The sequence below is a fragment of the Schistocerca cancellata genome, chromosome 1, assembly GCF_023864275.1.
Source record: "Schistocerca cancellata isolate TAMUIC-IGC-003103 chromosome 1, iqSchCanc2.1, whole genome shotgun sequence".
NCBI classification, from domain to species: domain Eukaryota; kingdom Metazoa; phylum Arthropoda; class Insecta; order Orthoptera; family Acrididae; genus Schistocerca; species Schistocerca cancellata.
The window spans coordinates 504,610,241-504,626,608 of record NC_064626.1 but is presented as its reverse complement, the minus strand read 5'-3'; the positions used below and the strand labels follow the sequence as shown (position 1 = coordinate 504,626,608).

Genomic DNA, 16,368 nt, shown 5'->3' with positions numbered 1-16,368 from the left:
TTTCTAACTTAATTTGAGCTCTGACATTGTGAATTTGCACAACCTGGAATATAAAGACTTTTAAAACAGCGTGGAACAAGGATTTTAACGTTTTTTCATATTTGAAAAAATGGTTCAAATGGCTCTAAGCACTATGAGACTTGGCATCACAGGTCATCAGTCCCCTAGACTTAGAACTACTTAAACCTAACTAACCTAAGGACATCACACACATCCATGACCGAGGCAGGTTCAAATGGTGCAAATGGCTCTGAGCACTGTGGGACTTAACATCTGAGGTCATCAATCCCCTAGAACTTAGAACTACTTAAACCTACTAACCTAAGGGCATCACACACATCCATGCCCTAGGCAGGATTCGAACCTGCGACCGTAGCGGTCTCGCGGTTCCAGACTGAAGCGCCTAGAACCGCTCGGCCACACAGGCCGGCTGACCGAGGCAGGATTCGAACCTGCGGCCGTAGCATCAGCGCGGTTCCGGACTGAAGCGCCTAGAACCGCTCGGCCACAGTGGCCGGCTTTTCATACTTAAACCATTCATTGGATTTCGCTGATATGAAACAAGTTATGTATATCTACATTAGTTATCTACGTACGAAACATCGGTATAATAATCTACATAGTTTCAAGATATATTAAAATAATTGATTTTCTTAGAAGTAAGATTGGTGGACTTATGCTGTTCTGGGAGTCACGGCTTCTGATTGGCGTTATATCTGACGAGTTGTGACCGGATTAGTTTATATACCGGTATGTCTAATAATGATGTTCAGTGAAAAGAAGAAACATTTTTAATCTTTAATAAAGGTAAGACGCTTTTTCTTGATTTGCACAGAAATACCTTTATTTACATACTACACCTGTTGATCAGACAGCAATCCAAATTATTATAATGTATTATATTGCCCGGAATACCTGTTATCATAAAATGCAAAGAATTATATCCATCGACGCCAGTGCATTTGTTTCGCTCTGACATAAGTTGTGTAATTCCAGTGGCGTCAGCCATCTCGTGGAGTCACTTTTTCGTCTGCACCTGGTACAGCATGTTGAACAGCGTATACGATCCATTCAGTATCTGTGGGATAGAGTACACTTTGTAACATCCAAGTGAGACTGTCATAATTAATAATCTAACCTTACACTTACGATTTGTTCTGAAAACTAAAGCCAGAAGCAAAACAGTGATCCTTAGGCGCACGGGACTGCTTTCCTTCACTTGAGTTTTCACGTTCCTCCATGCATCCTTTTAACAGCGGGAAGATGACGACCTTTACGCGTCACCGTGGCCACCTTTATGCGCAACGTGTACACTGACATCATGGTTACTGCTATTCGCAAGCGCCCTTTAAATTGCATAACCGCAGTCGTTATGTCTGTAGAGTCATTCTTTAACGGAAATAACAAAGGATCCCGCACTCTTCTCAAGAGTTCTTGGAAGAGTCCTTGAAAGTGAGCACAAATGTGCCCCGTCGGCTTGAGACCCTCAACAGACTTGCAGAACCGTATTTTAGTGCGAAAGCGCGACTTGTCAGTATCTTGCATGGGATTGTTTGTGTGTAGGCCTGCTGTAGTGCCCCCACCGATGGTCCAACAAGACGTTCCTGAATGTGGTTTGGACACGAAGTTGAAGCTTAACATCCCGTCGACAACGAAGTCATTAGCGACGGTTCGCTAGCTTTGTTGGACAGCGTGTGGAAGCCAACACGTTGTTGCTTTCATGAAGTATAAAGATCACACTATTCACTGGTTGTTTAAGGAAACAATGAAAAATGAAATTTTGATTGCCGGAAATCGCGCCTCCAGATGCTGTAACCGACTAACAGCCTTGTCGTAATATATGACTCGTCTCTAAGAAGAGCCTAGTGTTTTCAGCGCACCGAAACACGAATCATAGAGGTGTGGGCTCTTCACACTCGTAGGTTACGGGAGTGATTATGTGGACTATCGTTTAGAGACCTGCGCGGATACGGACATACGCGGGTGTATCTGGGAGACATCTGCAATAACAAATAGTTTGTAGTTAAAGGTGCCAGTATTACGGTTTTCGTCTATTTTTGCATTGTACGCGACAGATAATAATTATTATTGACATATTAAGTCACTCGGGATGGAAAGCCGCTATATTGGCTTGAATATGCCCTGTCATGAAGAGCCTAGATGCGCTGTTGACATCTGATGGCGATGTGCTCATCTCACTGGTTTTCTGCTACGTTTGCTCGTTCATCTTGCTACCGTCGTAACAGAGGCTGCCATACATCTGAGTCATTCCTGTTTCGTTTACATTAACAGAGCTCGCCTCTCGTATTTACCGCAAGCTAATACAAAGCGAACTGAAGGCTATTTTAGGACACCCAATCCATTGGAATCTTCGCTTCATGGCCTGATACCTGTTTATTTAATAAATACAAGTTCAGTAAACATAGTGTTTCACGATTCTTATTTCACGCTTCTGGGCATTGTAGAGGGGACGTAGAAGATAAAATTTTTATAAGGAACGTATGTCCAGGAAGGTACCGTAAAACATATTTGGAGATCGATCACTTTCGAATGTCCCGCTTAGCGGCACGTACACAAACTGAGAAGCGGGCGCCGTCGTAAGTTCCTATAGTAATTGTGATGTGACATAACATTGTCGTTCTTGTACGATAACGGCTGCGGGAGGCTGTTACATTGGCAAGTAGGAGGGGTTGACTGAGTTGCTCCACGCCTGCATCGCACTCACGACTTTGAACAGGAATTTGTTCGTCACGTAGAAGAGAACCCAACGACGAGTACTCGAAACGCTGCCCAAGCTATGGAGTCCTGTAGAGCACACAGGACTCTGCTGTGTGCGTGTCATGAAGCGGCAGATTTGAAAGTGATCCAAACATATTTTACACCCAAACAGTAGACTTCCGGGCATGGATGCCATATCAAAATTTCATCTACCAAGTTCCCTCTACAACCCATAGAAACCTACACTCCTGGAAATTGAAATAAGAACACCGTGAATTCATTGTCCCAGGAAGGGGAAACTTTATTGACACATTCCTGGGGTCAGATACATCACATGATCACACTGACAGAACCACAGGCACATAGACACAGGCAACAGAGCATTCACAATGTCGGCACTAGTACAGTGTATATCCACCTTTCGCAGCAATGCAGGCTGCTATTCTCCCATGGAGACGATCGTAGAGATGCTGGATGTAGTCCTGTGGAACGGCTTGCCATGCCATTTCCACCTGGCGCCTCAGTTGGACCAGCGTTCGTGCTAGACGTGCAGACCGCGTGAGACGACGCTTCATCCAGTCCCAAACATGCTCAATGGGGGACAGATCCGGAGATCTTGCTGGCCAGGGTAGTTGACTTACACCTTCTAGAGCACGTTGGGTGGCACGGGATACATGCGGACGTGCATTGTCCTGTTGGAACAGCAAGTTCCCTTGCCGGTCTAGGGATGGTAGAACGATGGGTTCGATGACGGTTTGGATGTACCGTGCACTATTCAGTGTCCCCTCGACGATCACCAGTGGTGTACGGCCAGTGTAGGAGATCGCTCCCCACACCATGATGCCGGGTGTTGGCCCTGTGTGCCTCGGTCGTATGCAGTCCTGATTTTGGCGCTCACCTGCACGGCGCCAAACACGCATACGACCATCATTGGCACCAAGGCAGAAGCGACTCTCATCGCTGAAGACGACACGTCTCCATTCGTCCCTCCATTCACGCCTGTCGCGACACCACTGGAGGCGGGCTGCACGATGTTGGGGCGTGAGCGGAAGACGGCCTAACGGTGTGCGGGACCGTAGCCCAGCTTCATGGAGACGGTTGCGAATGGTCCTCGCCGATACCCCAGGAGCAACAGTGTCCCTAATTTGCTGGGAAGTGGCGGTGCGGTCCCCTACGGCACTGCGTAGGATCCTACGGTCTTGGCGTGCATCCGTGCGTCGCTGCGGTCCGGTCCCAGGTCGACGGGCACGTGCACCTTGCGCCGACCACTGGCGACAACATCGATGTACTGTGGAGACCTGACGCCCCACGTGTTGAGCAATTCGGCGGTACGTCCACCCGGCCTCCCGCATGCCCACTATACGCCCTCGCTCAAAGTCCGTCAACTGCACATACGGTTCACGTCTACGCTGTCGCGGCATGCTACCAGTGTTAAAGACTGCGATGGAGCTCCGTATGCCACGGCAAACTGGCTGACACTGACGGCGGCGGTGCACAAATGCTGCGCAGCTAGCGCCATTCGACGGCCAACACCGCGGTTCCTGGTGTGTCCGCTGTGCCGTGCGTGTGATCATTGCTTGTACAGCCCTCTCGCAGTGTCCGGAGCAAGTATGGTGGGTCTGACACACCGGTGTCAATGTGTTCTTTTTTCCATTTCCAGGAGTGTATAACAGGTATTGTGAAACGCCCTCCATAATCAGCGGTGCTACCAAAGTTTCTCTTGGAAATACACTCGAAGAAAAAAAAAAGGAAGTATCCGAATGGAACGGAAATCGGTAAAAGTAATGCACTTGTACAGACAAGCAAATGATTACAATTTCAGAAAGTGGATGAGTTATTCATGGGAAAGAGCTTCACAAATTGAGCAAGTCAGAAACGCGTCGGTCCACCTCTGATCCTTATTGAGTTATTCGGGTTGGCATTGATTGATAGAGTTGTTAGAAGTCTCCTGGATGATATCGTGCCAAATTATGTCCAAATGGCCTGTTAGATCGTCAAAACACGAGGTCGTTCGAGAGCTCTGCTCATAACGCTCCAAAAGTACTTACTCGGGGATTGATCTGGCGACCTCGCTGGTAAAGATAGGGCTTGGCGAGTACGAAGATAAGCGGTAGGAACTCTCGCCGAAAGCGAATGGGCATTATCTTGCTGATATGTAAGCCCAGGATGCCTTGCCATGAAGAGCAACAAAAAGAGTCGTAGAAATTGTCGAAGTGCCTTTGTGCAGCAAGGATGCAACAGATGACAATCAAAGAGTCCTGCTACGAAAGGAAATGGCAACCCAGACTATCATTCATGGTTGTCGGGCCATATGGCGGGCGACAGTCAGGTTGGTATCCCACAGTTGTCCAGGGCGTCTCCAGGCATGTCTTCGCTGGTCATCGAGGCTGAATTCGAAGTGTGGCTCATCACTGAAGACACTTCTACTCCACTCAATGAGATTCCAGGCCGAAGACCTGTGCTGGAGACGCCCTGGACAACGGTGGGATACCAAGAGCGATTGTCTGGGATGCTGCTTCTTTTCATATCAGGGCCACTTTGTTTGTCATCTGTGTCACCCTTACAGTACATTGGTACGTCGACAATATTTGACGCCCCTGTTTGTTGCCTTTCATGGCAAGGCATCCTGAATTTACATTTCGGGAAGATAACGCGCGCCCGCACACGGTGAGTATTTCTACTGCTTGTCTTCGTGTTTGCCAAACACTACCTTGGCCAGCACAGTCGCCGGATTTCTCTCCAACCGTGAACGTTTGGAGTATTATGTGCACGCGTCTCCAACCAGCCAGGGATTTTGGCGATCTAACGCACCACTTGAATAGAATTCCGCACTATATCCGTCAGGGAAACCTCCAAAATATCATACACTGCCAAGTCAAATATATGCTTGAGTAAGGGCGAGAGGTGAACCTACGCGTTATTGAGTTACTCAATTTGTGAAGCTCTTTCTCTTGAATAAACATCTAATTTACCTGAAATTGTAATGCGGTTCTAGGCGCTACAGTCTGGAACCGCGTGACCGCTACGGTCGCAGGTTCGAATCCTGCCTCGAGCATGGATGTGTGTGATGTCCTAAGGTTAGTTAGGTTTAAGTATTTCTAAGTTCTAGGGGACTGATGACCTCAGCAGTTAAGTCCCATAGTGCTCAGAGCCATTTTGAAATTGTAATCATTTGTTTTTCTGTGCATGTGCATCACATCTATTGATTTCCGTCTCATTTGGATAATTCTTTCGTGATGCCTGTTTTTTGTTTTTGTTTTTGTTTTGTCTTAGAGTTTATGCACAGTTCATAAGCTTATGCATTTTATTATTATAATTTGAGAAATTCTTCTCCTGAGCAGATGGAGTTGTCGAACAGACACGATTTCAGTTTTTGTTTAAATTCAAAGTTATCATGCTGTAGCTCTTGACATTACTGGGTAAACGACCAAAGATTTTAATGGATGAATACCTCATTCCTTCCTGTGCAGATTTAAGACTAATTGAAGGATATTCCTAATACTACTGGTTTTTTTTTTCGACCTGACCTGCTCGTACAGCTTGCTGGCAGCGCGATAACTTTCCAGGCAAGGGGCTGAAACAGACCCAAACAGGTGTGGGTACATTGGCCATTCCTATCGTAGTTTTTAGACGGTTTTCTCCGACCATTTAGGCAAATCGCCGCCTCCGAAAATACACTGCTCTACAAAACTGAAGGAAGAGAAAGATAAATGAAGCTGTGAGGTGATGTCAGATATCTCCCAGTCGTGCACAGAATGTTGGAGATCACGCAGTGTGGGGTCAACATCACTATAGTGGCAAATGGGGCTGGTGCTGCAACACGAGGTGGTTGAATAAACGACAAAAGACAGGTGTGCCAGTCAGTAAGCTGTGATGGTGGTGTTCTTCATTACAACATGGCCTGGAGACAACACTTGGATGACTTCACACGCGGAAGAATCATTGGGAAATTGGTATGAGGACGAAGTGTGGCGAGTGTTGTCAGGAGTATGGTATTGTTCACAGCATTGTTTCACGTGCATGGGAGTGTTCCAAACCATAAGCATTGCTGCACCAGGGAGAAGAGGTGGTCGACCACAGTCAACTCTAGAAGCAGATGACCGCTACATTGTGCAGCAGGATGAAAGTACCACATCAAAAAGCAGGTACAATTGGAATCACATTTAACACAACTTCAAAGCACGCAATATCAGGCTCCACAGTAGCATGACAGCTACATGGGGTTGGTCTCTTTGCCAAGCCGCCACTGTGTTGCGTGCCGTTGACACTTCGGCAGCACCGTTTGTGATGATGCCAAAAGCAAGGGTTTGGGCCAACGAGAAGTGAATCGCGTGTTCTTCTCGGATGAGTGCAGATCAGTCTGGGTTGTGATTCTGGACGTATTCTCACGGGCGAGAGGTGAGAACACGTAATACACCCAGGAACATTGTCAAACACCATCGTTTTGGTGGTCTAGATGTTATGGTGTGGAGAGGTATAATACTGCATGGGCATACTCATGTGCATTTCTTTGAACACCGCACATTCGCCGATGAGAGGTTTGTGATACTGTAGTCTTTCCCACGTGCGTCTTTCCAGAGATGCATTCGGCCCTGATTTCCCTTTTATGGGGGAGGGGGGAGGAAGGGGAGGGGGCAATACGCGACCGTATCGGAAAGAGCAGGTGCAGTGGCGGCAGATGAACTGGCCTGCCCGTTTTCCCAACTCGGATCAGATCCTATCGAGCACGTGTGGGATGCATTGAGGAGACGCAGCGCGTCCACATGCACCAGTGACCATGCAGTAGTTCTGCACCACACTGGTGGAAGAGTGGAGCTCCCTACCATTTGAGGGAGCTGCTCTCCGTAGCAAATTTTCGGCCAGCAGGGGTTGCACGTTGCAGAGCATGCATTTCTCTCCGTATTGACCAAACACTGTATTAAAGCCATATTCCTTATTTTGTGATATCCAGGGGACCATTGTAAATCGCGGTGATTTCAATATCATTGGTGTATTTGAATATGTGTCATTTCAGTTCATCTCATTGCGTACTTCTTTGTTACCTTCTGTACTATACTGTGATAATCCTTTCTATGTGTGGTCCAAGTTTCATGAGCTATATTAGTTGGCAGTGACACATCTTCCGAACATTACTTTCGTCCTTAAATCTACACGTGACTGTACGATACACAAGCATTTAAAAAACGATATCATGCACAGTACAAACCTGACATGATCCACAGAGAGATGGCGCACAGGAGTTCCCTCAGCTAGGATAACTGACAATTTTGGCGACGACATGGCCATGCGAGCAAAAGTTAAAGTAAATTAAATTTGCCAAACCATGAAAACAGGGGACGCTTTACGACAGAGTAAATGCTGTGAAAGAGGCAGACTGCTGTTTCAGAACTGTGATTGCCTGTTGACAGCATACTAAGCACACCGAACAAAGCGTGAGCTTCCCCTCCCCGCCCCTCATCTTCCCCTCAGGAGACGTCATGATAATATCGAGTAACACCGCCTCCAGCGTTCATACTGGCCTCGGTTCACGAGGAAGATAGTCCACAGGTTTCTTCAGGCAAGCCGTAAACAGCCGACGCTACTCACTGATGACTGGACCCTGTGTAGCTACCAAACTGCAGGAGTCCTGAATGCAACGTCTCACCCGTTGTTCGAAACAAGCCCAGATATGTTCTGTTGTACTTGTTATGGTGTGACTTAGCGGGCTTGCGGGTTCTTCCAACCAGGAACGTATGTATGCAGCCCTGCGCAAACGACTCTTGTCACCTTGGATGACGGGAAGATCGGTAATGGACAACATCTTTACAGTGAACCTAATACGAGAAAAAAGCACAAAGATTGGACTGGAGGACGCATGACCTAGAGAAAGTATACGATAATGTACTCACCATTGAACTATGGGAAACGTTGAATGAGACAGAGTGAGACCAAAGATTGCTGAAGTATGTTGTGAAATTATATCAAAATAACACAGCGAGTGTAAGGATTGGGAATAGTTACACACAAGAATTCGAGGTGAATAAGGGTCTGCTGCAGGAATGTGGGCTGTCACCGACCTTTTTAAGATGTATCTAGGAGCAGTTCTGCTGACTTGCCATAAAAAGTGCCACCTTATGGGAATGAAAGTAGAGGAGAGCAAGATTTTGTAGATGATCAGATTGTATCAGCATATGATGAAGACGATCTGACCTACCTGATAAGAAAGCTTAAAGAGCGATAAAATAAGGCTGGCCTGAAAATTAACATGAAGACTTGGTTCTTGGAACAAAAAGTAAATAATTTGGAGGCAGATGAAATGACAAAATATCTTGGCGTATTATTTACTAAAGAGGTCACAAGCAATCATGAAATCACTAATAGGATTGATAGAGGACGAGTGGTAACAAGGACAATGAAATCTGATCTGTGGAGCAAAAAGATTAGAAGAACAACGAAGGAGATAATGTATAAGACTACACTCCAGACTGTAGTTTTGTACGGAACAGATGTCTGGAACCTCATATATGGATTACTGAATACAAAGCTCAAGCTTACTAGGATGGACGGAATAAGAAATGATGTAATCCGAAAAAGGATGAGAATAGCTAATTTGGTTTGGCCATGTAAACAGGATGAAGGAAGCCACGATACTCAATAGAATACTATGACGTATACCGCTCCAGGGGAAAAAAAGTGTCGCCGATGACGCAACGGGAAAAATTATATGCAGGAGGCAATGCTAGCCAGAAAAACGAATGTTGAGAGAAGTCAAGAAAGAAGAAGGTGGCGATGGCGACTGGGGGCGGAGAATCGGCGGCAGCAGTAGATAATCCACAAGCAGAAGAAGAAGAAGAAGAAGATGGAAGACGGAAGCGCCCGCAGCATACTCATCATCAAGATGTATAAGATAGGGCTGCACTTGGTCACGGGAATATTGAAATAAGCCTCCCGATTCATGTTCATGGTAACCTGTAAGAGTGGGCCCAAGTCACGGTACGACAAACACTCCCAAATCACTGTGGGTTAAACGTCTTAGTGGCCATCAGTGCACTCGATGCATTGCATCATTTGAAAAGAGGCAAAACCGCAACTCGTCGGATCACTGAACTCGTCCCCAATCAGATATTGTGCAGTTTCTCCGTTATTTGGCCCACTGAAGACTGCAGTATCGCCGTGAGTAGTGGTATTTTTGGGTCCAAATGTGCATGGCATTCAGCTCTCATCGCAATGTTCACACGAAAAAAGGTTGAAAGGGACCTGCATTCATCGACATACAATTCTAGTCGGGTCTGAATCCCACTCTCATTGAAAAGGCGTACCACTCGTCTCCTTTCATTGTCGGTTAGAATATTTTTATGATCACCTTTCTTACTTCATGTTACATGGCTGGTAGTTGTACCCCGTTCCTCGTAGACATGTTGGACGTGTTGACACACCAACAAATACGGTAACTTCGTGCAAGGTGCGGTCATGAGCACGTCCGAACACGACAGCTCCTTTCATTCTTTTTATCACTTCTCCATGTCGATCCACTTTCCTGGGCTGACTGCAAAAAATTATAAAATTGTCTGCCACAAATACTCCACTTCACTGCCACAACTCACGTTAGCGGTGGAGTTTCACACGATCGTCTGGTACCAGTTGTACAACAGTACAGATCTAAGGCGACTGCGATAGTTGGACACTTTTTTCTTCAGCATAAAATATACATTACTGAGCCACTGTCACTTACAGCACGAGAGATATGATAATATCCATTTCACCCACAGGGCCGGCCGAAGTGGCCGAACGGTTGTAGGCGCTACAGTCTGGAGCCGCGCGATCGCAACGGTCGCAGGTTCGAATTCTGCCTCGGGCATGGATGTGCGTGATGTCCTTAGATTAGTTAGGTTTAAGTAGTTCTAAGTTCTAGGGGACTGATGACCTCAGAAGTTAAGTCCCATAGTGCTCAGAGCCATTTGAACCATTTTGATCACCCACATGTGAAGAAAAGAGTCAATTAAAATTAAATATTTTTATTTGGGATAATGAATACAGAATTATAGTATTAAATGTTTCAGTCCAAAACAATATTATCAGTTTATTATAAATCTTGATTGAACATTGGTTTTTCTAATGAGCTATTGGTTTTTTCAAGCATTAGCCATCTTTCTCTCGCCACAAATAGTTCAAATGGCTCTAAGCACTATGAGGCTTTACATCTGAGGTCATCAGTCCCCTAGACTTAGAACTACTTAAACCTAACTAACCTAAGGACATCACACACATCCATGCCTGAGGCACAATTCGAACCTGCGACCGTAGCAGCAGCGCGGTTCCTGACTGAAGCGCATAGAACCATTCGGCCACAGCGGCCGGCTCCCTCGCGACAGCAGTGACGCATTTGAACAACATTCATGTACTCATTGTGAATGACAAACACACTTAAACCTACCGTAATTTTTATTAGTTCCGAAATAGATTTCGAAATATCCAGCACAGTCATCTTCATTCCATTCATCAATGTTATTTTCGTAATCTTAGATAATGTTTGCAGCTAATAAACACGGTAACTTAGTTACAGTATTTTTTTAGCTTCTTCAGTCTGTTTTTTGCATCACTGATATTTGACTTTCGTGATATTTCTGTGCCTTGTTTCCGTTTCCGTTTTTTTTTTTTTGTTATTCCTCTTTTTGTTTCAGTTCCAATGTTTTCATCAGAGTTTAGCCTTTTGGATACAGCTGCTTCCATCCTATTAAAATTTATGGTTTAATCGGTAGAATAAACAGGTGACATTCCTCCAAAAAGTTTTGTCTTTATTGGCTTAGGAGTAGTCAGCTCTGTAATGGTGATCTTGGAATTCTTAGATTTAGTAGCAGTGGGAATAGGATTAGGAGCTGGCAAAATTTAGCAACGGAATCGTAAGTCACATCAATATTATCGAAGATTACAGGAGGGCCTAGAAGCATTTAGAGAAAATCTGCCCTCCCCCTCCCCTCCCCCCTACCAAATGAAAAAAAAGAAATCTTCACGTACAAAACTTGCATTACCGCCACACTACACAGACAGATGAATCAACTCAGTACCCATTTGAAGAAAACGAGAACATGTAATGGATACCGATTAGTTGACATTTTACACGGAAGCATCTGCTATGAAATCTCAAGGTTGTTTCGTTGTTCGTCTCTATTCTCTTTGGAACTGAAAGTGTCAGATAGTTCTGAATTCTTAAAGTTCCATGTACAGTGACTTTTTCCCTTGTGACTAGTTAATGTGAAAAACTTCTACAATATGAAGAAAGAAAGTATTCGTACGTATCTAAACAGTACATGCCTGACAAAAAATAATATGTACAAATGTCACACGAACTATACCCTCCCACTTAAGTATATTGTAGGTAGTAGGTACCTACCCACTATGAAGTGGTAGTGTTAGCAAGTTTCATGATTAAAGTTTCTTAGTAGGAAACGTAAAAATAAACACCAGTGACGGGTTAGGGTTTTGACCTGTTCCGACTGGCCGACGTCTGCCTAAAAAGCAGTACGAGCAGCGATTTACGTCCTTGGGACACGTGTTCTGCATGTCACCAATTCCTCCAGACGCTGTTGCCAGTAAATGAATTATAATAATGCCGATGTTTCTCTATTCGAACACCTCCTCATTTGACCTCACGTGGCTGAGTGGACAACTTACAGGCCTCTCTATGTCACAAAAGACTGAGGATGTATCGATAATCGAATCCGAGACTTTCTGCATCGAAAGCACGGACGGTGACCATTTGGCTGCCGAGGTGTGTCTTAATAGTTGTTGACAGTAGTTCTGAATTTTATTTTGTAAGACATTTTACTTCGTTTCCTCCACCCCTCACACCCTTCGCAAAACTGGTTGGAGTCTCCCCCACACCATCCCTCTCCTCCCTTCCTCCTGCAGCTCAGATCATACCAGTATCCAGATTTGATCGTCTATATCGCTCTCGTTCCAAAGCCATTGCTCTTGTGAGTCACTGCGTACTATGTTTATGGTGGCTGTAACTCTGCCAGCATACCTGGAGAAACGTGTGCCTGGAGAGCACGTACAGCTTGCCCACGGTGAGCTTCAGTGGCCTGGACGAGCGCAGCATCAGCACGAGGAGTGCTTTGCGCATGCGCGCGTCGCCTTCGGGCCAGTCCCCACTAAAGGCCGACGCAGTCAGCTGTTCACCCTGCAACGGTTTGCATCCCAGAAAAATTAGTAAAACGAACAGCAAATGGGGAAATAATTTATAAAGTTTTGAAACGTCGGGAAAATACTAATATGCGATGTAGCAGTAACAAACAGAAAAGTTCCGCCCCTTCACGAAAAGTAAGTTTCTTCCAAATTTTAAATTTTTGCACAAAATGTATCATATTTAGAAGAGATCTGTAATTACGTAAACCTTTCCTCGTAAAATTCTACACAAAGACGATCTTTTACTTCGAGTCAGACGAATAGGTTTACAGATGTAAGAGTTAAATTACAATCCTTTTAAAGCATATTTCATACAACTTTTGTTGCGTAGTCAGTTATGTATAAGAAAAGAGTAATAAAGTATACGGAAATATTTCGTGTGTTTTCAGCTTGATAAAATCTCATGTGTGTTCAGTATTATTTAAATCGGGAACCCTCCCGTCATTTGCCTGAAGCTATGTAGGGAAATCACGGGAAATCTAAATCAGGATGGCCGGAAGCGGGTTTGAACCGTCGTCCTCCCGAATGCGAGCCCAAAACGTCACGTTCCCCTTCCGATTCACTCATCGTTCCCCTACCAATGTCGCTGCCGTTTTTCCCTAAGTCCAGTTTAGTTGAGGTTACGTTGGGAGACCGTGCGCACGGTTCACTTGTGTTTCTTGTTACTAAGGTCTTAGAGAAGAATAATGCTGGGACCTAACACCTGTTATGTTGGCGGTAAATCTATTTCGGAAGGTGAGGTATCAATACTGGCGACATTGTTGACAACTTTAATATGTATCAGCAAGGAACTGAGGGATGAGGTTCAAATGGCTCTGAGCACTGTGGGACTTTGTATCTGAGGTCATCAGTCCCCTAGAACTTAGAACTACTTAAACCTAACTAACCTAAGGACATCACACACATCCATGCCAGAGGCAGGATTCGAACCTGCGACCGTAGCAGCAGCGCGGTTTCGAATTACAGCGCCTAGAAACGCTCGGAAACAGCGAGGGATGAGGCTCATGCTGTTCTACAAAACGTTGGAATGATTGAAGTGCGTATGGTATGTCAACGTAAATATATTAATCAACGTAATGTAAAGAAACTAATTAACCAGAAAGCTTTCCAAATAATTTTATGGTAGAAGTTTAGCGTTGTATTCGTTATATCCATTCAGTTTCAAAAAAATCTGTTTCATATGTGCTGAAAAATTGACCTGCAAGCTGAAAGAAAAACCACTCCAAAATCGTCGTGAAACGTTTGAAGTTCGTTCTTTAACTATGTAACAATACTGCTTGAGAAATGCGATGATGATTTCAGTAGAAAGGTTGCCTTAATCAACAGTGTTTTGAGTTCATTGGCTGAGGAAGTCCGATATCATCAAGATTGCTATGTTCATCCCTCTATCGATTTCACATGAAACGACCACCAGCTCCAGACAAAATGTTAATACTGATTTTACTTGCTGCACTCAAGGTTCCGGAAGAAAATGCAAGTGTGTGAAGACTGGTTTGCCCTGCATACCCATGTATAAAAGCTGTCAACGACGACACTGCACTAACGTGGCTCGCAGTGATTCGACAGGATTGCGGGGTGGTTTTCTGTATATAATTATACGCAATAGCTTATGTACTCAAAAGATTTTGTAGTATTTTAGTTTTGTACGTGTTGTACATACGATGATTGTAAATGTATTATGAATGTGATTGACTGATTCCAACAAATTTTAAATTCTCATGACAACTGATTTTGATTGCAATATAAATTTTAAGGTGGATAATACTAAACGAAAAGGGTATAGCAGAATTGTTCTGAATCAATGTCAGTTTTGAAAGGAATTTCTCTCTCTCTTTTTTTACCTTGAGGCTTCAGTACTAATTTTTATATCCTGAATTTAAGTTTCTATATCTTCAAATGTAAGTGCCTGTGGAGAAACAGACGAAAGATTTAATTGAATTGAAATCGATACTTAAAACTATGCCAAACTCATAGGCTAATGGATTTTTAATTTGTCACGTAGAAAGTCTCGAAAACTTGTCTTCTTCAAAACGTTCTTGTGACCTGCTTTGGACAGAATTTTACTATGAATATTTTTGTCAGAACAGGTGTCTTCGAAAAATGAACGGTTTTCTGTAAAAAAAAAAAAAAGAAAAGAAAAGAAAAGAAAAAGCACAGAAATCTAATTAAGCAGGAATCGAATTAAGAGGTGGCGAAGGGGGATGCTTAGTCGTTAGAACGGGGAACTTCCCCTTTCTTATTACTACATGCCCTATGAGTGTTCTCTCAAAGCTTCAAAATTATCAGTTGTTTCCACCATTTTCCCTAATTTGCCTGAGGTATTACGAATGTACAGCAAATTCCTCTACAAGCTTGTTATTACTGTTGTCATGTGCATCACAAATATAAATAATGGTTCACTATGAAAATTTCAACGCCCTTCGTTGGTAGCCTGCAACAAGATGCAGTTGCAACCCTGTATCGAGAAAGTTGTCTACGAAGTGCAAGGCAGACTGAACAGGGCCACAATCATACATACAGGGAACTGCCTCGGTTTTACTTAGAGTCCGGCGCTAAAAGTCGCATACTTGCGAGTTGAGATGATGTTATGGCTGTGGAAACCAACGAGCTAGTGCAGCAGTTTGGGAGATACTGTCGCCACTGCTTATCAACATTCGTTCTGAAGCACTTTTTCGGTCTGAATCAGCTGAGTGCGCTCCTACCATTTCAGGTGGACGTACAAAGTTAGTTTCACAGATTTCGTGTTGCTATATTATTTGACATATTGTCACAGGGCTTTGCAAACACTGAGAAAAACTCAAAAAGTTTTTTTGACGTATTACAAGTGCTTCGTACAAGTGCCCCCAACTGATTCTGCAGATATGAAGTCGATAATCAAGTTCTTCCCAAGTTCAGCGCAGCATGTCTGTGTCTATCTGTTCTAAAGCACTGTCGATGTGAGCTAGCAGCTGTAGTAGATTTGTTGGTAGAGGAGGTATAACAGTGAATCTTACACATAACCCCAATGTGCCATTCACAAAAAATGTTGCTTCGTGACTAAATATGACTTTCTCACAAAACCAATGATCCTCCACAAGCTGTTGCGACTGCGCCGAAAATTCGAAGCGTCTGACTTTGTCATTGGAAATCAGGCTTGCAGCTATTGCAAGGGGTAAGCTTCAGCTTCGGTCGTTTCCTTAAGATCTTCCAAACAGTCCGCTGTGGTACTTTGAGCTCTCTGCATGCTCTGTTAGTAGATTTCTGTGCGCTACGTCCGAAACTCGTCCTCACGCGGTCAACCGTTTTTCTTTGCCCACTGCAGGCCGACGCGTTGATTTCAACTGCGCGTATCATCGCTGAATGGAGTTGGCAGTTGGTGAACCTTTGGTGAACTTAGTTCGGGAGCATCCATTCCAAGGAAGAGACCGGAGCGTACTGGATGGTCACAGCCTGCCTGCCCGGTATTGGTGCCAGGGCAACTCCAGATATAGCACTTGCGTTGTACGT

The 16,368-nt window shown here is 44.5% G+C and overlaps 1 protein-coding gene across 1 annotated transcript in view; it reads right to left on the bottom strand.

The window, feature by feature from the left end:
- Window positions 1–943: 943 nt before the first annotated feature.
- Window positions 944–16,368, bottom strand: part of LOC126186457 (uncharacterized) — a 58,693-nt gene continuing 43,268 nt past the window's right edge. Inside the window, exons 3-4 of the mRNA XM_049928214.1 lie at window positions 12,722–12,877; window positions 944–1,078 (exon numbers count right to left, since the gene is read on the bottom strand). Of these exons, the coding sequence (XP_049784171.1) occupies window positions 1,019–1,078; window positions 12,722–12,877 (216 nt within the window). The 3' untranslated portion in view covers window positions 944–1,018. The remainder of the gene's footprint in view (window positions 1,079–12,721; window positions 12,878–16,368) is intronic.